This window comes from Gordionus sp. m RMFG-2023, chromosome 3 (genome assembly GCF_954871325.1).
Source record: "Gordionus sp. m RMFG-2023 chromosome 3, tfGorSpeb1-WG-v2, whole genome shotgun sequence".
Lineage (NCBI taxonomy): Eukaryota > Metazoa > Nematomorpha > Gordioida > Chordodea > Parachordodidae > Gordionus > Gordionus sp. m RMFG-2023.
This window is the reverse complement of record NC_088777.1, coordinates 38,882,250-38,906,208: the sequence shown is the minus strand read 5'-3', so window position 1 is coordinate 38,906,208 and position 23,959 is coordinate 38,882,250. Positions and strand designations below refer to the sequence as shown.

The 23,959-nt window shown below is 28.1% G+C and overlaps 1 protein-coding gene across 1 annotated transcript; it reads right to left on the bottom strand.

Moving 5' to 3' along the window:
• Positions 1 to 1,775: 1,775 nt before the first annotated feature.
• Positions 1,776 to 23,939, bottom strand: LOC135925904 (MYG1 protein-like). Its single transcript, XM_065461467.1, has 7 exons — positions 23,746 to 23,939; positions 23,568 to 23,663; positions 19,237 to 19,500; positions 19,075 to 19,153; positions 15,309 to 15,431; positions 11,510 to 11,715; positions 1,776 to 2,596 (listed from the first exon to the last, which is right to left on the bottom strand). Exons 1-7 carry the CDS (start codon positions 23,859 to 23,861, stop codon positions 2,425 to 2,427), a joined length of 1,056 nt encoding a protein of 351 aa, XP_065317539.1. The 5' UTR covers positions 23,862 to 23,939; the 3' UTR covers positions 1,776 to 2,424.
• Positions 23,940 to 23,959: the final 20 nt, after the last annotated feature.

Below are 23,959 nucleotides of genomic sequence, written 5' to 3'. Positions count from 1 at the left end.
CCCACCCACTCTCTTCCTATCCCCTTTAGTAGAAATATATCCCCTATTTGATATATGAAGACAAAATGTTCCTAACTCTCCCTCTGTAGGTATCTAATGTAGGAGCCTAAAAAATATCTGTAAATTTAATATTTTTTCCTAATTGAATTTGATAATAAATTCATAATTCTTTATTATCACAGAAAACGATCATATTTAGACCTACATGATTTTTAATTATTAAAATGCATCTCTTATTCGATTTTTCTTGAGGGGTTGATAGGAGATAGGATAAATTTATTGAGGGGGTTATTTATTAAATTTTTAGATGAAATAGGACAAATTATATTGCTGTAAAAATTAATACTTTTATTAAAAACCCACTAAATGCAATGATATTGCTGATCATCGACTAAATTTATATATTGCTAACAATCATAGATATTATTTTCCAAATAAAACTTTTATTCTTTTAAATGTAATTTAAAAGGGTTGGATATTCTCAGCAAACTCATATTCATGCCAAACAATATATAATAATGCATTCTTTGTAAATGAGGTTTTTAATTGAATTCGTGATCTAAAAATAATTATTTTATTTTCACAATATAGTTTTAGTGGATTTAAATAATTTAAGTTATTCTTTTTAAAATTTATGAAAGAAGTACCATTATAATTAAAAAGGTGTAATTTATAATGGAAAAACATCGCCGCCGAAGGTTAGGGAATTTTTTTAGGGGGATAGGTATAGGTTTTTGAGGGAGTTGTACCCAGTGAAAATCTTGTCATGTAGATGCTGTTGACAATCAACAGAACTAAGCTAGATTTTCCTCAGAAAAAAAATCCAAAAGTGGTAAATAATATGAGCATCTCTTCAAACGTCAGTGGGCATGTCATACGTACCTGTTTGAAACAGTCCGAAAAATGTCATTTAAATGCCTAGACTGAGAGAAGAAGATTTATATATCAGAGTAAAAATTATTTTTAGGTTTCTCAAAAAACGTAACTTATGAGGTCATTAGATTAGATTTTTAGTATCGATGTTGTTGAAATAAATATAACAAAAATGTATAAGGTATTTTAAATTAGTTTTTGAATACACTTAACTAAGTTGGAAGGAATGATTATTTATACGATTGTATTTGGCCTATTTATTTCATATAAAAATATGTATATTAAAATAATAAATCTTTTCTCAGTCACCATAATAATTGTTACAATGAAACGATCATATTTTATAAGAATAAATATACGAAATTTACATCTTAAAATAGACATAGCAGTATTAAAAATAAAAATATTTACCATATTTACATTGATTGATTAATGATTTATACTACTACACTATATAAAATATAGTGGTAACTATTCCATTTAACATAGCTTTTATAATAGCCTTTTATACGATGACATTGTAAATTAAATAAATTATACTATGAAATATGACAAAAACATTATCATAAAATATGATTTGTTTATAATATAAAAGGTTATAGTAAAATAAATCACGGACATAAAGACGCTAAACAAAAATAATTACTCTAAATGTCTAAAAAATTTAACACTTTTGGGCTATTTTCATAATTTTTACTTTTAGGATGTAGTACAATATTGCCTAATTAAGATAGAATGAAATATTTTATTTATTGACATCTATAATATTAAATACATATATAAATAATTGCGCATATTTATGCTATTATTTTGAAGTACTATTATATATTACATCTCAATTTTCTATTTATATTAATATATAATTTTAATCTAAACTTTAAATGAGTTTTCCCTATCAACAATTTTATATAGAGCACGACCGACGATATATTAAAACCTATATTAGACCTTTGTAGCTTATTTTTTATTTAAATGAAAGTAAGAAAAAAATAATGATTATTTTAACCATCTCCTCCATCTCATGTATACAACATATATTAGGTCTTTCTAATTTAGGTTTAGTTTCGGTAAAATATATCAACCTAATTACCACATAATAATGCCAATTACTAACCCAAGCTTACATCAGGCTTCTATAGACTATATACAAATTCTAGGTAGCAAAATAATTATATTTCCATTAGTCCTCTCATATTGAATAACCCTAATATAAAGCTTTTGTGGTTTTAAAAATTGGGGTATTTTTATGTCGTGTCTATTTTCCCGGAGGTTTTTTTGTTCAGTGTCATCTAGACTGGGACATCTAATTCTGATTACCATAAAAATAAAATTCTTCATATTCTAAAAAAAATGTTGTAAAAAGAGATTATAATATTTTTTAGAAAAGTAACAGAAAAAAAAATTAGATTACAATCAAACATTCACATCATCCTATCCTTGTTTTATTAATTTTACAAAATATAAAAAGTATTTATTAGTATAAAAATATGTGTGCGTAATATAATTTTTAATTAATTTTCATATTGTATATTTAGCCACGGTCATGAATATTTATGGAGAGTGATCTTCGATTAAAGTTGTAATGGCCATATCAATAGCACCTTCTTTCGTTTTGTTTCCCCCTATAAATCCACTCATATGAACGAAAACGCAATTTTCTATTCCACTTATTTTTGATAATTCTATGCCCCTCAAACCACGCCATGTTTGAGGCAAGGATAGCCTTCATTTCATATTTTAAAGAAAATTATATTTAAGCAAATAAAATATAGAGTATAAGAGGAATATGAACCTAGAAATTTTCACAATATTTCTCTTTGAATCCGAAACTGAACCCATAAAAAATAAAATGAGAAGTTCGGGTTCAAAAAAATAATAATACATTCCCAACAGGGCAAATAGGGAAATTTATACCGTTATATTTTTGTGGATTTGATTTTATTCTCTTAAGGTTTTACATTCAAAAAATATAAATTTGAACAGAGAAATTTAAATTTTCATTTTTCGTGGATTTCTTTTGAAGTAATTATACATTTTCAACTCTAAACTCCGACTCCATTTCCTTAAAAACCTTTATTAAAAAGTACACTTAAACACTGAGTTGAGCTTAAATTCGGCAAAAATAAATTGGGTTTCCAAACCTCTTGTTCAAAATCACAAATCTATTTTATTCGACTAAATATTTGAATCAACCTTATGGGGTTGACTTTTATTAAAAAAATTAAGCCAAAATAAGATTTATGAATAACATAATTTTAGCGCCATATGCGTACCCAGGATTTTCCCAAGGGAAGAGGATTTTGGAGAGGCTTCGCCCTCGATACCTCTATGCTAATGGTTTTTTCTCAGTCATGATAGTTCCATTTATTTTATTCGATAAATGAGTACAATTTTTTAAAAAAAAATTAAGTTCATGATAATTAATTTGAACAATGTAAGGATTTTTTTTAGCTTTGAGCATACTAACACAAATAAATCATAATTTAAAAACAATGCCTTAAATATTGAAATCGTGACATTCTAAAGGAAAGTTAAATTTATCATCGAATTTTTTATATAACATTTGTTTGTATAAATTATAATATAATTACAATTATAAGTAATTCATATTTCCATTTGACAGAAATGGTAGGTCCCTCTTTTGAAATTATATTATGCATAGTAGGCTATTGAGATAAACCCTGTTAATTGCTATTAAGATAAATTTAAAATAAATGTTCTCACTTTTTTAGTGAGGATTTGTAGAATAGTTCTATATTTTCCAGCTTTCTTTTCCAAAATCTTAGTCCCAAAATATTTTAGCATAAATTTTAAAAAATGGGGCTTAGACATAACATTTATAAAAAATATATTTTATAGCATAAGAACAATAAAATATACAATATTTCCCAGTATTTTTCAAAAATATTAGTTAAAGGATCCGTTTCTATAAAACTTAATATTTAATCCAATATATTTTATTAAAAATATTAATGTAGTTCATTTTGTAATATCCGTGGCTACCCCGCACCATAATGTCTCGTGATATAATATGCTCTTTAGATATTATCTGTGTTTTCAATTAATCATGCAAAAAACACCATAAAAGAATTACGCCAATAGGGATACGAACCGACCTTTGTATTAACAGCCAGTCAATATTACTGAACTAGATATATGCTATTTTAAAAAGTGGCTTAATTTTGTATATATTATAAATTAATAGGAGAATGGTGATGTATAGCCACCTCCTAAATTATTTTAAAATCAGAGATAAATCGACCACCATTTTAGCCAATACCAAAAAATATTAATTTAACTGATTACACTTAAGTAACATATCTACCCTCTCGAGGATAAGATGGAAAGGGAGTAGAGAAGATGATTTTGATGAAGGATTTATTCATTTCAGCAGGAGAAAGGAGGGAAGAAATAAGAACAAATTTTAGTATTGGTAGATAGAGAAAATACTTGAATAATAGACGGGCTTGCTAATGTGATCTACGGGTATAAAGGAGGTGATGTTTTTTGATAGAATAAATCATATGAAGGCAAGATGTATTTTCAAGCGTTAGTAAAAAAAAAAGAGAAGTATGTTACTGTTCAATAAATATTTTTTTAATTTGTATCTATCGTTTTATAACGTTTCGTGGTTAATATTTCAATAAAATGTGTTCTAAAGGTTAGAATCTTTAACTACCAAAACAGCACTGTATAATTTCATTAAGAGATCAATAAATTTTAGATTATATATATCATATTCTCCATGAAGGAATAAGGTCGTTTATTTTTAAGCGTAAGAAATTTTTATTTAACATCTATCTATTCTTCGTTTAGGGGTTAAAATCCCTTATAAATAATTTATCAAGTATCAAATACGAAATAAGCACGTACTTTGTATTAAATCAGTTAACACCTTAACTAAACACGAATCCGCGAGGGATTAACCTTGATAAATTTATTTCTCGTTATTTACATGAATATATAATTTATATTAGTATACAATTTGTAAAATAGTCGAATATTAATAGTAAATTTTAACATTTTGATTATTATCGCTGGGGAAATTTATATTCAATCAATATGTTTAATGAAATTGAAAGACACTAAATCGTTCATATTTTAATAATCTGTCAAATAATCTATTAACAGAGAAAAACTAAAAAAAACTAAGAGTTATTTTGCGTCACACTAAATTTTAAGCTTTCCTAAATTAAAAACAATATTAAAGTTGTTTAATATTAGGGGGGATAAAATGGTATATGCGGATGGAATAGAATGTTGGGCTAAGCTAATAAGAGCAAGGCATTGTTTAGTGAGAGTCACAAATGAGGATGTTAAAATGATTGCGGGGAAAATCAAAAAAATACTTATGGCAATAATTATCACTTGGTGTATGCACCGTGATTATTTGGAATCATGCATCCAAACCAAACCTGAACCGTTATTAACCGCTATTATTGATAGAATCTAAATCGAGCCGTTAAAAAAATTTGATATCCGATCCCTCTAAAAAAGGCTTGTAAACCGGTTTAAATCTTTTAATAGATGAGTAATAATCAGTTTTGATGAATAAGTATCAGAAATTATTTGAAGATGTCAGCAACTCAAATTAGCCTAAAAAACTGTTCTCAACCATATCATTTATTATTCCCATTTATAGTTATAATCTGAAAGAGAAGAATTTCAAAAATATTTTAATACGGCTCAATATTTTTATTATATCCCATATTAAACACGAGTGACATGTCTTCCAGGTTAATCATATGGACATTAATTTTAGCTAATTTTAATTACTCGTTATAAGAGGAACAAAGAAACACGGAAATTGCTACACGCTATAGAGATTACCATTATACGACGAACAAGTAAGTGAATGGGAACAATTTCCAGGCATCAACAATGTGGCAATTAAAAGCTATATCATATTACAAGTTTAAAAAGAAACCGCAAGTGATCCAACTTTGTCAAAAGTAGCCAGATATATGCAACCGATGGTTGGCCTAAGAGAATAGATGAAAATATATAAAAATTTATTTAAAAAAGATGAAATTATCAATGAGAAAGTGTGTCTTGAGGTTTACGAGTGATCATGCCATAATTATTACAAAAATCAGTATTTCACTTTTTACACTTGCTTTAAAAAATATTTGGTGGCAAACAGTAAACAATGATATTTAAATATTTGTTGAAAAATTTAGCATATGTTAAAATTATAAATTTTCAAAACTGATAGTCTAATTAAGGAAGATAATGGGCACGACTACATTTAGATTTTGCAGGACAGTTTCAATGATAATTATTTTTAATAATTATTATAGCAAATGGCCAGAAATAAAGTTAGTCAGTTCAATCAATAGTACCGAAAACATATAATACATAAACAAATTATTTGGAAGATTATGAGACTCAAGATATATTGTGACCAATAACGGACCACCATTTCAGGAAAAAATATTTAAAGAATTTTACAAAAACTTACTTATCAAACATATTTTAATATTGTCATATCACCGAATAGAATGGGGAGGCCAAGAGATTTGTACAAACGTTTAAAAAATTTCTTAAAAAAATCCATAACTCGAAGGAATAAATTGATAAATTTTTATTCGACTACAGAAATACTTCGTATACTATTCACCAAATTTCCACCTGCATCACATATGCTAAAATTTGTACCATAAGGCCCGTTAAATAAACTTAAACCACAATACAGAGAAAAGGAAGGAGATTATGTGGAAAATATATAAAGATTTGAGAATCAAGAAAGTATGGGCCCGAGATTTTCAGGGAAAATTATGGTGGATTCCAGTCCAAGAAAATAAACAGATCGGTCCGATGTCATATCTAGTAAAAGGAGAAAAGGGATTATGGGGAAAACTTTCAGATCCCTTAACACCAGAGTCGATAACAACATGGATACTATATTTGAAATAACAAAACCTGCAGATTCGGTAAAGAAGGAATTAATTTAAAAAACCTATTATAGAAAGCACAACTCAAAAGGAAGCGAACCATAATGAACCCCTCACCCGATAGCCGCAACGCTCACGACCGCAGAACCTTGGCCCGACATAACACCGAAGGTGGAGATAGAACCGCTGGAAAACTATATCCCTCTCGAATAAGAACCCCCCAGGGTTATCAAAGTTAAAGTGTAGAAATGTGTTGTGTTTAAAAATATACATTTAGTTTTGCTTTTTAAATATAAATTGTTTATTTATAAGTTTAGTTTTAGCCTTGCATAAGATTAATTGTTTTTACTATTATTTTACTTTTTACCGTTTTATTAAAATAAATTTTTTATTATAAAATATATATCAATTGAGTATTGAATGAATAAAAATTAATTGCTGTTCAATTTATATTATTTGGGAATTAGATACAAGATTTTATGGTTTTTTATTAGATTTTAGTGGTATATAAACTTATATCCAACATTACAGTATGAGTCTCTTCCGTTTATATATAGAATTAGATGTAAAAATATTAGCTAAAAAGTTATTATTATAGCATATTTAAGAATTCTACAGCCAAATAATATCAAACTTTGATAAATTTCACCAATGAATGCCTTAGATAAAATATGGATCATAATTATTATCAATATATCTAGCACCATCTATTTAAGTTTATTAAAAAATTATTTAAGATAATAACATAATACATGAAAATATAAAATTGTATAATAAATTCTTGAGATAAGTTCCCATGAAATAAAAAAGAATTTTAAATAAATATAAATTATAAATTAAGAAGTATTTATATTTTAGACATAAAAAAATTTGCAAAATTTATTATATTTATTGGCTAAAAAAAATCTCGGGTTTTAATATTCCTGTCCTAATTGGCTCAGAAAATTAATTTTAACATATAGATACAATCTATATCCTGGAATTCTTAATAGATGTGTGAGGAAAACTCCAATGAGGTAGGGCGCAATTTGACAAATTTTTTGGGACTCAGACCAAAACGGACCTTAAATTATTGTTTCCCCTTCTTTTACAAATACAGTAAAACAAAACCTTGTTATAGTATAGTAAACTTCCAAGGGAACCTATTTAGTTAATTATCATTAACGATACCTATATCCAAAACTATGTTGGGAATTCGATTATTTTTCATTTATCCAATTTAAAATAATTTTTTGTTAAATTCTATTGCAAATTATATCGGCCAGAAAAATTTTTTTAATTATTGAAAATTGAAAAAAAGCTCTCCTGTAAAGTGGGAAAAATTGGATTTAAAACATCAATGCATAGCGGACGATATCATAACTATGGCATAATATTTATAAGAAATTTGAAAGAGATTGAACTCTAAATAAATATTTATAGACAACCCTTATTTGCACATCAATGTCCATTTACTTGTATACATATTTATACCCTACCTTCAGCCTCATCGTGGCGGGTAATGGCAACCTTTTCTGTTAATGGAGGTTTAAAAGGTTCCCTGTGCTAGATCTAGAATAGGATCACCCCCTCCTAGACCTAATGTAAAAACCACCTAAAGGGGTTGATGTCATAAAGGGCATCCGATTGTAAAAATCCTGCTCCAAAATTCCTAATAATTATAACAAAGCCTTGGCGGGGTACAACCCAAGGTACCCCGTGAAACTCCTTATCCGACTACGATAAAAAGAGGGGAAACCTGGTGGAACCACATTCGTGAAAATGAAACATATGACGGCCATAGACGACCCGATAAGTGGAGAAACCAGTTTACGGGGGATAGGGTAAGAATTATGACATGGAATGTTGGGAGCATGATGGGAAGAACGGGAAAAGTAGTCGATGCACTGCATAGAAGGCATATAGATGTGTGTTGCCACAAGAGACCAGATGGAAAGGTAATGGCACAAGAATAATTGGCAGGACAAGTGCTGGCAAGGAAGTAATGATGACAAGGCAGACATTGGCGTATTTGTGGCAGAGAATGGGGAAGGGGGGGGGGTAGTCGAAGTGAGAAGACTAGATAACCAGATGATCATCAACATTATTTTTGGTAGAAAGCTATGCAATATTATTTTGGCATATGTTCATCAGGTTGGAAGAAGTGAAGAAGAGAAAGATGCATCTTAGGAAATTCTATTGGAGGGTGACATCAAGACTTATGTGGGAGCACAAACTTAGGTACGGACGGATGATAGATAGTGAAAGCTTTGAAGTGAAGGTAGGACTCGGGGATTCGTCCTGAGATTTATCTTGTGGTATCTAAAGAGATGCGTGAAGAACTTTCATGGGAGCTATTATATGCAGATGACATTGTATTAATGTCAAACAGTGAGGTAGTAGATGGAAGATGGCTATGGGAACAAAGGGTCTGAAAATGAATGCATTAAAGACAAAGGTGATGATTGGTTGGGATAATATGAAGATGAAGGAATCCGGCAACAGGCCTTGTGGTGTATGTGGGAAGGATTTACTAGAAATTCAATCCAATGCGCCAATGATGCCAGAAATCGCTACAATGACGAATGTGGATAAAAGAATAAAGTAGAACGGTGGTTTGGATATTGACAATGACCCTGGGAAAAGTAGAAAAGTTTTGCTATTTGGGTAATATGCTAAACACAGAGTAGTGTAAATTCTGCTGTTGTTGCAAGGATCAGACAAATATGGAAGAAATTCAGAGAGATGTCGTCTATTCTAACCAATAAAAAGGTCTCTCCGTAGCTAAAGGGGAAAACGTAAGCTGTGTGAGGAGTTGTTTAGTTTATGGCGGCGAAACATGGGGAATGAAAGCGGCCCACGAAGCTAAATTGAAAAGAATGGAGATATGGATGATTAAATGGATGTGAGGAGTATCTCTGTGAAAAAGAAAAACTAGCAAGGAATTGCGAGCAAGAATGGGAATAGAAGTGATTGGAGTGGTGGTAATGCGAAAAAATATAAGATGGTTTGGGCATGTGGAACTTTAGACAAAAGATGCCTGGGTAAAGAGATGCATCTTGGTGGAAGTAGGAGAATAAAGACCTAGAGAAAGACCCAAGTTGATGTGGATAAAGGTGATAGCGACGGAAATGAGAAAAATGAATCTTACAAATATTGATGCTCAGCAGGAGAGTCAAAAATTGAAAAGAAAAACAGAGTGGAAACTGGACAAATAGAAATCGCCATTAAACGGAGAAGAAGATATATTCATAATGGTAGATTTTAAAAATAAAACTCTATCTTTCGAATAAACGTTATAGAAAAAATAATAATAACTACTTTATAACGTTGGTAGATTTTAAAAATAAAACTCTATCTTTCGATTAAACGTTATAGAAAAAATAATAATAACTACTTTATAACGTAACAGGGCACATATCTAAAATATAAATTTTTTACTATTTTAACAGATTACTCTACCATGATTCCATTTAAAGATTGCTGTTGAATTTTATAATTAGAACAAGTAACGAGATAATCTTCAAACTTACGCCAGTAGCCAATAAGGCCTCGAAAGATCAACATACCCATCGTTGATTACCTGTCATCGAGAGCTTCGGTGGAACAATTTCGCCTGACCAAATTTTACCAAATTAAAATCCTGCTATAAATGATCAGCAACTGGGCTTTAGTAAGCGAGAATTATATATTACTACACTTATATTTTCGATGAGATATGTTACTACTTTTAATTTGTATTGCTATTCTTCAAATTCTAAGCTATACTATAATTTATCTTTATAAACGGGTTACATTCCAAGGCATATAAATTGACAGGGCCGGTTTACAGCCCGAAAAAAATTAAATATCCTTCCTATTCTTCCTTTTTGTTTGATTAAATATCACACTTACAGAATGAATTTTACAAAATAGGAAATTTTTTTTTAGAAATATTTTAAATTCATATCATATCATATTTTGTAACAAATAAAATAAATAAACATCATTTAATTTTTAAAGTTATTGCTTAATATTTTTAAATGTAATACATAAAATTGATAGCGAAAAAAATATATTTTGAGTTTGAGATATATACAGTATGTTTACTAATTCAATTTAAAAATGCCGCGAACCAGGGTTATACCTTAAAAATTACGAACGCCTGGGCCCCAGGCCAAAAATATAAACCCTATTTCAAAAACGGTAAAAAAGAGGTATATATTCCAAATACTCTTAGAGCCAAATCATTTATGTTGAAGCAACAAAAAAGGACCCGATGAAACCAGTCTAATATCTAAGTTTTCTGGCCTCCTATTTGTTTGGGATTACATGTATATCTCTAGTTGAGCTTTAATAGAAATGTCTCCTCAGTTCAGCTTAATTTTGAAAAAAAAAAAAGGAAGCTGTTTTTACCATTTATGAGAAATTAATTATAATGTTAATAGCATTAGGCTGTTGTAGCAAGGCCATTTACCTAAAATTAGCTTTTACAATTGATGTAATTCCATTGGCATTATATTTTGAACAATTGAAAAAATATTATTTACTTGTTCATTGAAACCGACTATAATATTAATACCATAAATGAATAAACATAGTAAATAGTAAAGCGTAACCCAAACTATTTGTAAGAATAGCATAAAAATTGTGCATAATTACCTAGTAATCATTCGTTATTTTTCATTTAATTCAAAATAAATATGTTAAACTTTAATTAGATTTTATCTGAATAAAACAATTAAAATTCCGGATTTTAATTATTTATATCATAAAAATTAGACCTGTTATGAAACGAGCCTGGTTGAGTAGAAACACACTGAACTCTCCAGTCTTCTCCCCTATCTCCGGTAATATTAGGGCTGGTTCGAGTTCCAAATACTACAAATTTTATGAGAGGGTATATTTTTTGTTCCTTTTCGATTTCATACAATGTGTCTTGCCATGGAACCGAAATGTCCAAAACTAATATTTCGCCGCTTTCGTAGACCTATAAATTGACAAAAAATAATATCTCACACTGTATTTTTTTGTTTAAGCTTTAAATAAAACATTGTCGTTTAATTATTATAGTATTGTAAATCCATTTCTTTTACTGAAAACTATAAAATTGATTACAGGGTATAATAAAATTCTATAATTATAGGTTAAACGCCAGTCCCAGGAGGGGGGGGGCTTAGACCTTTCTTCAAAGGCGTATGTTTCTGTTACTTTTGTTTTCTCGTTATATAACAAGTTTAATTTAAAAAATTCGAATTTTGTTAAAGTATTAAATTGTTTGAATTATCAATAAATTGTCTAAAAAATTGAAATATAAGATAATTGATTTATCGTCAAACTTACCTGATAAGACAACCATTATGGGTGCACTGAATGATTTATATTCATCTATAAAGGCAAATGTTTTAAATCTGATTGATTCTAGCCTAAAATAGTGTTCAATCACTTTTTATTTATGCACAGATTATTTCAAGCATCGAAATTATGTCACATTTAGTCTTCATCATTTAAATGAAAATTTTGATTTAAAATATTTTACCCTGACAACTAGAAACGTGACGTAAAAACATGCTGATGAAACCATATTATCTGAGATCGATCGTATGAAAGAGGAACTTCATTTAAAAAAACATAATAATACAGATGATAACTTATTCTGGGTCAAATATCAAAAGAAGCGTCAGATTTAGGGATTATGAGCATCATTTATGTTTAGGGCATGGACTTCATAATTTAGTTAGAGTTGATGACATAAAAAAGTTGCCAGAATTAATATTCTAATTAAAAAATTAGAGAAATAATTTCAGCCTTAGATATCGAGTTATTGATTTGGAATATGAAATTGAGTTTGAGCATTGTAAATGCCTGCAATCAATTTATGAGGCAGGCCAGGATATTGAAGAATCTGATCTATACCTTGATGAACATTTTGGTATATCTGGTGCCGCTGATAATTTAAATTGCATTGCACCAACAGATCTAATTGATATGAAAACTTTAAAAATTAAATTGCCCTACCAGTTGTCACCGCATATTAATTATTCTAGAAAGTATCTGTAGTGTTACCTATATGTTCTAAATAAAATAAGAAAACGATCCTTAAAACTTTTTAATAACGAGTGGGGTATAATTGATAAACTTTACACATTATTAGATCAATTCAGAGAGTCGGTGGAATTTCTTTCCAACTAAAAGGGATTAAGAATAAATTTTGGGTTATTATTTTGCAATGAAATACACATATACAAATCAATATATTTGATGCTCAGATATCTTTTGCTTAAAAGAAAATATGAAAAAAGCTTGACCATTCTAATTATCGAACTTCAAGTAATTTATTTTATATTTTTATAAATAAAATTATATTTTAAACATTAGATATATTGGCAATTTTAAAATCTTAAAATTATTTCAGAATATTTAAATTTGAATTCTACAAGATCATTACAATTTTAATTAGACATTTAAAACTTTTAGAGCATGATAGAAATGCACCGAGTGAGATTCAAGTTGAAGATAATGAGCAAAAGTTCCTATATAGCTTAAATAGCTCGTAAACATTCCCTTCCAGACAACGATTATAACAACATTAGCAAGCTATAACAAGAATGGCATCCTTTGCTCAGCCAACATAGTATACCAGAAGAGGTTGAACTAACTTTTTGGAAAAAAGCGACTGGTTGCTAATTTAGCTAGGAAGGTTATTTGTATGCCTGCAACCAGTACATCCAGTGAAAAAAATTCTCCCATAGCTGGATTAATACTCGATGAAAAAATGGGCTTCTTTATGTCCATAAATCTTGTTAAAATACTATTTATTACTGACAATTATATTTTTACTAAATCAGATTTCTAATTTTTGCTATTATCATTTGTTTTAATAAAAATCAATAGAACATGTGACTCTGATCTGAGAAAATTGCAATTCCTTACTCTTTTTCTGAGAATGAGAAAATGCATAAATTTAAATAGGAGTGGGACAGGAAATAATTTAAGAAATGAATTATACTTTAACAATGTGTTAGAATAATAAAAAAATGTAATACTAATTCATTTAAAAAATTTCTAAATAAATAGCGCACCGCGACCGCCGACAATTTAATTAAGCGGAGGCGAAATCGGCGCGCCGCTGAACGACGATAAAAAAATTAAAAGACCGCCACGGTTAATTAAGGATTTGACGCAGAAGTCTTATGTAAATACTCATACATATTTTAACGAGGTATCTGTATCAATTTTAGAAAATTTATCTGTATCTAGATCCATTTTTAAAAGATGTGTCTGTATTTAGATTTATTTGAAAAGTGTTTTATGATACAATTTACATTATGTATTTAAAGTGGTGTTTTCAATTACATTTACGTTTAATATTACTTTTTGACAAATGTTTCACTTATGGCGAAAAGAAGATATATTTAGATTGTAATAATATATTAAAGGTTGTTAATTGCATAACGTGATTGGAAAAAATTGATTTACTATGTATAAAAAGAGTCATATTTTTTGATGTAATACACAGATAAATTTATTCATTTTGATTCATTCTTGATAAATACGCTAAATAAAGATGATATTTTCTCTTATTTTTAAATTACTACTAATTCCAATCAATCTCTGACTTACCAGACAAATTGAACGTTTCCCCTTGTTCAATAAAAAGTATCTTATATAACAACTCTGTCCACAAGCTACCTCTGTGGCATGAGGGAAAAGTTTTCCAAGGCACCCTGACTAGATTACTGAAGGTGTAATGGCTTCTAAAATAAAATGGTCCAAGTTATTATGACTTTTGGTGATTTAAAGAATAAATTAAAGATTGATGAACCTTTAGAGAATAAATCTTCCGATTCTTTGAAAATGGATGACGTCTTATATAAGAATAGGAAACAAAATAATAAAAATAGAAATTAGAATAGATTGATCAATAGAATGAAAAATGGGGGGGGGGGGGTGTAGTAGCCCATTAGACTAGTGAGGATTATCAGTGATGCAAGATAGGGTAGTGGCTACCCGTAGAATGGGAGGGGAATTGAAGTATTGTTTGTGATAATTAATTTTTATATATTTTAATATTGAGTTGTAAGTTTTTTTGCATATTTGGTCTAAATGAATTATAAATTGTATGTAAATGATAGATTCTATTATTTTTAATTACAATTTTCATATTTTTATTAAGATTCTACAAATATTCAGCGATTATAAGCAAGATAGTTCCTATTTATTTGATTTCTTTTTTATACATTGGAAAACAATATTTTTAAATGAAAAATAATTGCTGGATATTATTTTCTTTAAAATTAATTAATAAATTTAAATATATAGTATCATATACACAAAAATCAATAAAAATGTTTAATATAAATAAGATGAGTCTTAAAAAAAATAGATAATATAGGAATCGGAAAGTATCCGATTTACAAAAGAACGGAACGGACGGTGGGCGTCTTATATAGGGTCTCGTCCTAAAAAAAGAAAGAACGGGACAGACGTTTGATCTTATCTCCCTAATAATAATCAAGTAACAATGTGTTAATTATTATTTTTTATTAAACAAAAAAAAATATGTTCATTATGGAAGTCTACTTTAAATCGATCCTCTATAGCTTTTTTGACAATTTCTCTGGCTGGCCACATAACATTTGCGTAAAAATGAATCCTTTCATCAAACTCCGGACCAACCAAATTTATTGCTTTTTGAAATTGTGCCTATTCATTTATTTTTGGTTGTAAATTAGAATTATAAGTCACAAATTTATAAGATTACAATTATTTTTTTATACTTTTAAATATAATTGTAATAACCCTAAATAGCAGAAACGTAACAAACAATCCAGTGATTCACGTGGCGAGAGAGGGCCCGAGCCAAATTTTCAGAGATATACGAGTCTCAGGCCTCAAATTATGGGAAGGCCCATTAAAAATTGATTTGCGAAGGACACAGGATTTTGCGTTACGCCTCTGATAAATAGATCAAAATATTTTATTTTAATATCAATTTTAAATAGCATTCAGCCACTTATTATATTTGTTATGTATTTTAAGATTATTAACCTTATTTTATTGTATTTTCGTTAAATATATTAGATAATCATAATTTGAATACCTTAATGAAATAGATTTTTATATAAAATATATTTTTATATCTACCCAAAGTTCTGAATTATAATTGTTTGTAAAATTACCAATAATATTAACTTATTCTTTTCCGTAGGAATGGCATGGATTTGCTTTTTATAGAATTTATCATTTGTATTAATTACTGTTACAGTTTCTATATTATTTTAGTTTATTATTATTATTATCTTTAACCTTTTTTATCAGATTTATATTATCATATTCATTATTGATTGATTATTTTTTTTATTAATTGTATATTTTTGGTAACTGTTTCTAAGGCGGTAGATGTTTGAATCACTTTATTATTGTCAAAATTTTCTCTGGATAATGTAAAAAAAAACAAATCCATGTCATTCCTATGGGGGATATCATAGAAGAGAAAATAGGGTGTTCAAGAATGCAACATGTTACAATACAACTTTATTGATAATACAGAAAACTATTGTCAGAATTTTAGGTAGATATAAAAATAAATGACAATTAGACACTGGAGCTGGAGTAAGCATAATAAATAGATCGGAAATACAAACTTAATCGGCCTGGACTAACAACTTGCATGCAAAAACTTAAAAACGATACAGATACCAATATATTAATACTAGGTCATACTAGAGTAAAAATACTGAAGGACGAACGTTACATATCCTTGAAATTGGTTAGTGAAATTAACAAAGATGGCAGAAATACCAAAAAGGGCAATAAAAATATTTTATATTAAACACAAAATGAATTGTCTCGACTATTTACAAAAGAATTGGGGTGTTTAAAATAAGGCATAATTATATATGAAAAACGAGAACAGATTGTTACAAATACGAATAATATGAAAAATTAATCATTAACTTCATGCCTCACCCATAGTGATTTTATAAAAGAAAGACAAGAAATTACAATTTCGTGGTGATTTTAAATAAACTATAAATCAAAATATCAATATTGATTCGTATCCAATACCATGAATCCAAGTTTTAATAGCCAATTTGCGAAAAGGAGAGGAATTTTCAATATTGGACCTCTCCGATGCATATTTTCAAATTAAAATGGTGAAAGATTCACAAAAATATCTAGTAATTAATACACATAGAGGAATTTTTAAGTATATCAGTCTACCATTTGACAATCGTCCTCTCCTGCAATATTTCAACAGGCAATCGATACTTTATTAAAGAGCTCGAGAGTATTCCATTTAGATGAGTTATAATAAGAGGGAAAAATAGATAGAAACATCAAATTAAATTTAAAAAGTACTAAAATGTTTGGATAAAAATGATATCAAATTTTTATAACAAAATATAGAATATTGGGACATAATATATCAAAAAATGGTATTACAACATCAAAAAATATTGATACGATTAAAAAGCTCCAAAACCAACAAGCATAAAACATAGAGCCTTTTTTAAGTTCGGCGACATACCATTCAAAATTCATAGCAAATTTTGCAGATATGGCCAAGCCATCGTGCAAACTATTAGAAAAACAAGTATATTGGAGATGGACAAAAGAATTCGACACATATGAAGAAATAAAGCAAGTAATGCGCTAAAACATTATGATTCTAATTTACCAATTATATTAGCAATAGATGCTTCAGTCATAAGAATCTGATCGGTAATTTCGCATATAGAAGGAAGGAAGGAGAAACCAATTTTATTCGCATTAAGAACGTTAAAATCTGCAGGAAAGAATTAAGGCCAAATAGAAAGAGAAGCTCTCGCCATTATATTTGGGGTTACAAAATTTAATGGATTTATATATCTAAAAAACTCCATAAACAGACCACAAGCTCTTAATGAGTTTATTTCATCCAAGGAAAGATATAGGGACAATATCCACTGCCAAAATAAATGGGCTTTATTGTTGACAGGTTATTAATACGAATTTAATTTTAAAGTAGCAGAAAAATAGCGAATACAAATATGTTATCTCGATTATTAATACAAGGGAAATACAATTACAAAATACCAAAATTTAGACTTAATACAAATGGGGGAACGAACACATTGGGTACCAATGAAATTGAAAGACAATTCAGGATAAGTTACGCACTAAAGTATACAAGTATATCATAGACGGATAGCCAAAAAACAATGAGCCCAGGAACAGCACGATATGCCGTCAAGGATGTCAATTTGGTCAAAACCACCGATGGCATGACACCGATTGCATATTGATTATGCTAGACCATTTCAATATCATTATTGGTTAGTAGTGATAGTTGCTAGCAATCGCTGGTAATAAATATTCCCAAAGAATAATACAAGCATCGAAAGCACGATTAAAGTATTAATAAATATCTTGCCAGTTTATAAATTCCAAAGATAATAGCTTCCGATAATGGGCCACAATTCAGTAGTAAAGAATTCAATTTGGAAATGAATTGAATTCAATTAGTTCATGTAAGTCCATATCATCTACAAACCAAAGGTATGCGGGAACAAATAGAACATATAAGCATAGCATGAACCAAGGTACACTAAAAACCATCGAAATACACCTCGAGCAGAAAATAAACAAATTCCACCAAAAATATTATTAATGATTAAATCAATTATTATGAGAGTATTAGGACCTTTATAATATGAAGTAAAAGGGAAAACGGTAATACGACATATGGTTCAATTATGGAAAAGAACCGACGATATATTAAACGAAGACTTAGATGAGTGAACTAAGATATCTTAAATGAAGAGAACAGAGATGAGCACAAAGGAGAGTGAGAAAAAGGAAAACGTCAACAACCTGTCAAAAATAGCGGAGTCAGGAACTGAAGTAGAGATGAGTAGCAATACCCCTTGAGAGTAAGGACCAAACCATTCAGGTTAAGGATAGATGTTATGTATTAACATAAAATATTTTAAAGATTATCAACCTTATAGTTTTATTATATTTTCGTTAAATATAACTGAGGTTTATAATTGAATAATTACTGAAAACAGAGAATTTTTATGAATAGTTTTATTTTTTTAATAATAAAATGCTTTTTTAGTTATTACAAATTTGAGTTCAGATTTACAAAAAATTACATTCTTAAAAAATACATCTATTATATGGTTTGGTTCTAACTCCACCTTTGTTGAAAATTGAGCTGAAATTTAGATTCCAAATATATCTTTTATGTAATAAGATATAGTTCTGGCTCTTTTAAAAATCTCGTTTACAATATAAATTTTATTTTAGTGGAGTTAGATCCCTGCAATAATAAAAATACAATTTGTTAAATTGGAATTACGTCTGCAGGAGTGGTTAAATCGTTCCAAGCTGGATTTAAATGAGAAACTCGTGAACTAAGATTTGTCGATATCTTGTACCTTGTTATTAAAAAAAATTATAGATTTTAATAAATTTTCTTCTTTTTTTCAACTATTTTATATAATAATAATAAACATTCTACTTTTTAATTTCGTTAGTTTCGGTAACATCGATCCCATTATCGATGGCATCGATTTCTTGAATGAAATTTTCGTAAACCTTCAGGTAAATATAACTAATAAGACTCTCGTTCAAATTGGTCGTCGAATGGCTACTCGAGCAACGTTTTAAGGATTCACGAATCACTTTTTCGCCAAAATGAGCGTACACTAGCCCGGCGCTACTTAACTTTATCTTATCAAAAAGTGCATTATCTTTGATGGATTGTAACGTTTTGTCAAAAGATCTTTTTTTCATTAAATATAACAATATTACTAGTTATTATAAATTCATGAACTTTTTTAAAACGTTATTTTAGATATGACCCGAATAAACAATTTAAGTCAAAAAACTTAGAATGCCCATAATCAGTAAAAAAAAATTATTGGACCAGATATTAAAATTGAATTTTAAGTCTTGTAACATCTTATAGTGTAACGAATAATATATTTATTTAAATGCAATAAAACCCGTTAATATATATTAATCCTAACACACTTCACTGTTACAATCAATTATAACCTTATCCTTTTCTAGGAGAATAATAATATCCTCCTTTCACGAGAAGTAAATTTACTAGTTATGTCCATTTTTAGCTTTGAGCGTATTTAAGATTAAACGTTTAGCATTCTAAGTGCCAAATCAAATAATTAAGATTCCAAATTTTCGAGTTTCGCCATTTATCTTAAATGATTTTATTTCCCCTTAAAGATTTAATAAAACTCTACACATATCTTTCCAATCCCCCTTACTTAGATCGGGAGAATAGATGGATTAGGTTGGCCAGAGCTTCGCAATTAAATTATATTTCTTTCCTAATTTTCTTTTTTAATTTTTAAAATGATTTTACAATTTTATTTGTTTAATTTATAATAAATAAACAAAATTTCCCCATAATATTTTTTTGTAAAATATTTCGGATCAGGTTTGGACTTTCTAAGTCTGCTTGGATTAATCTCTAAAAAAATAATCACTGGGATAGGATAGACTCAAATTAGAAGAGGAAAAAATTTTTGGGATAAGGATCAACGATCTAACTATGGATTGTTAGAAAAAGGCTATCTTATTAAACGACATTTCCCAGGTTTTTGCAGTTTTGGTATGTGTAAATTTTTTGCTTTCTTCCATATGTACAGCACACACTTATCATGAATGCGTGATTTTGAGATCATGGGACTATATGAAAATATAGTAAAAAAGATATGCTAATGTTCTCATTCATTCTGATATGATATAATTGAACTGAGTTCAAATCACTCTTTTATATATTCCGATAAACTATTTCTAGATAATGATTGACTTTCCTTTCTTAGATAAATAAACCTTTTTGTTATTTGTTGAAAAAGTTAAAATTCAATTTGCAAATTTTTTAAATTTAATTTCGTCAAAAGGGCTACGAAATTTTTTTAAACTTCTTTTGAGTCGCAGGGTAAATCTCAATTTGGAAGCATCATAATCTATTTTAGTGAATCCGTTTATAGAAGTTCTTATATTCTTGATTCCATATAACTCTTGTTGGTAGAAATATATAAAATTGCAAATAATCAGCCCAAGATGGTCTAAAAATTTTATCTAAACAAAAATTGCTTACTTTAATGTAGAAATTATTATTCATTTGGTTATTTTTAATATTAGAAAGAATGAAAATTATTCAAAAATAACTCAAACTTATTTGTAATACTAATGTGTAATTTAATTAAGCCTATCGAAAATTATTCGATAATGTTATTCGATTCAAAAATTGGAATCGAATACGAATAATAACTTTAAAAAATTTTGCGAATTATAAATCTAAATTATGTATTATTCGTAAATTTTTGAAAATTATTAATATTCCAATTATTCGCTTTAGAATTATTTGCAAATATTCGTTTTAAAAAAGAGTAAAATTAAAGCCCCTCTAATCAAATATTTTATTTTTTTCTGGCACATGCGGTAATATATTTTTTAAGATTGTTATAGCGACTTCTTGTTTATTCCTAAAACTAAATTGAAACTCATGTAAATTGTAAAATCATGCAATTAGTTTGAGAAAAGATAATATAATAGCGTTCTTTTACATCCTGTGAGCGTCTATTTTTATAGGCATTGATTACGAATAGCATATCTATAAAAGAAGAAACAATTAGGAAAACCTTGTCTTTTTTTTATAAATTCATTTTGAAACAAATTACAATTGATTATTCTTAGGGTGGTGCAGTCAAAAAAATGATTCTCACATTTATATATTATGTGTCCCAATATGATTTCTAAAATTTCATTATATAAATTTTTTTTTTAAATAAAATTTTGATTTTAAACGCGCCCTTATTATTTCAATTTTGCAATATAATGTAACTTTTTTTAAAAAAATAAATTATATTATTCGATTTGTACAAAAATAAATACTAAATATTCGATTAGAGTTCTTAGAGGCCCATTTTTAACGCTACAAATCGCGTCAATTTGAACAATATCCTTTGAATGCCTTATTTGTGTTTCAATGCAATGTGAAGATAGTTATAATTTGGAACAGTAATTATGCTAAACTAGAGATGCATCGATACCAATACTTTGTATCAAATGACGATATCGAAAGAATACTTCAATTCTTATCGATACCAGGATACTCGAATAAATTGTGTAACCTACAAAAACTATTATAAGAAAATTTTCGACTAAATAAGCCATAAATTAATAAAAAATTATAAAATTACCAAAGCAATAAGAAAGAAAGAAGGTGGTTTTAATTTTTCTTTAATTTTAATAAAAAAATTAAAAAAGACTACATATAATAAAAAAAATTTTTTGGTATTGTTGGTATCGGTGGTGTTGGCCAATATCCTGCTGGTATCGATAATCTGCCAAAAAGTGATAACAGTGCAACTTTGCTCTAATTTTAGATATATTATTTTATAACAATTATTTTATTTTATACAAACCTGGTTTACTATTTTATCAAATAATTATTTTCCTCTCTTTATTTTTTAAGCCATGTGAAAGAGAGGGAATAAATATTTTGAATCACTCTTCGATTTTGATAAATAACCTAATAATCTCCTAATGTTATATATATTAGAATTTTGAACATCCCAACCAAAACTGTGAAGATCTATAAAAAAAAGTTTTTCAACCCAGTTCATATATTTTTCAGATACCATAGGCCCAGCCTAAATTTTTTTAAATATACCAGGGCTATATTTTAAATCGTCAATATTAGCCATAAAAATTAAAAAAATATTTTTTAAAAAAATTAGCAGGGCTAGAGAATTTTTTTTAAAAAAATCAGGGCCAGCCAGGCCTGAAAATATAACTCGGCCTAGGCTGATAAAAATTGGGTTGTGCAAATGGTACCTCTGCATGTCTCTGATATTTTTAGCCTATCCTGTAAAAGTATTTTCATAGATTGATGAGGCAAATTTTTTTAACCTGGTTTTAGGTATAATTCAGAGACCTGCAGGCCCGGATAAGCCTGGGTTTAGGGTCGGACCATATTTTATTTTTCCTTAAATTTTTTTAAAAAAAATCAGGGCTGGGTTGTATATTTAAAAACTAAATATTTTAAATCGCCATTTTTAGCTATAAAATTCAAAAATAAGTATAATATATTTTTTTTAAAAGCCGGGCCTAAAAATTTTTTTTTTATAAAAAGCTGGGCCAGGCCTTAAAAAATAAAACCCTGGCTGGGCCGTAAAAAATTTTTGAAAAAAATCCAGGCCAGGCTGTGCAAATGCTACATCTGCAGGTCTTTAATATAATTATTTTTTTGAATGAAAAATCATAAATTAGCATTATGGTTTTAAACAATTTTAAAAATTTAATTGCTAAACATAGACCGCAAGTTGCCTATTGGAAAATTTATTATAAATTATAAAAAGTATAAATATATAATTGATAAAACAAAACTTCCAATGTGTAAATGATCTTACAAGTTAGATATCATTTTAAGCTACTTCCTTGCATTTAATATTAGAGTTCTGCCAATATTTTAAGGGTTATGCTGATCTCTGATTTAGGATTAATTTTAAATATCTATAAAGCATAATTAATTATATTAAATAAAAGTTGTAAACTGATTTATATTGTTTTATCTGTGCTCGTTTTCATATTATTCTTATAGTGAACTCATTAATTGTAAAAAATATTATTTGAATAAAACTTCTTGTAATAAGCAATATTAAATATTGATAAATATTCAGTAAAAATATATTGAATATTAAGTGTAATTTAGATTGAGACGCCTATTTAGTGTTTTAACTTTCATTTACTAGTTATTATATATCTGGTATGTAAAAATATTATATATAACTGATGTATTTTTTGAGCATATTATACTTTTGGTGATGGTCAAATCTTAATTTGTCATAGTCATAAACCCCACCAACATCAACCACAACATCACATTTTTCTAAAAGTTGGGTGTCTCTTGACCTGATTAAGAAAATATGATATAATTATAAAAATAAACTAACCTTATTACATAGACCAATTTAAATTATAAAAATAAACTAACCTTATTATATAGGCCGATTTAAATTCAGGAAGACATTTTAGTAAATAACAAGCCAAAACTTCATCGCAATGAAATTTACCATCATGTGTGCCTATTTTTTCATACAATTTAACCATAAAGTTAATTTTTTGCTTATATTGTTTATTATATTATAACGATATTTGGGTTTCATCAATTAATCTTACCAATCGTGAAAGCATGTTTTAGAAATAAT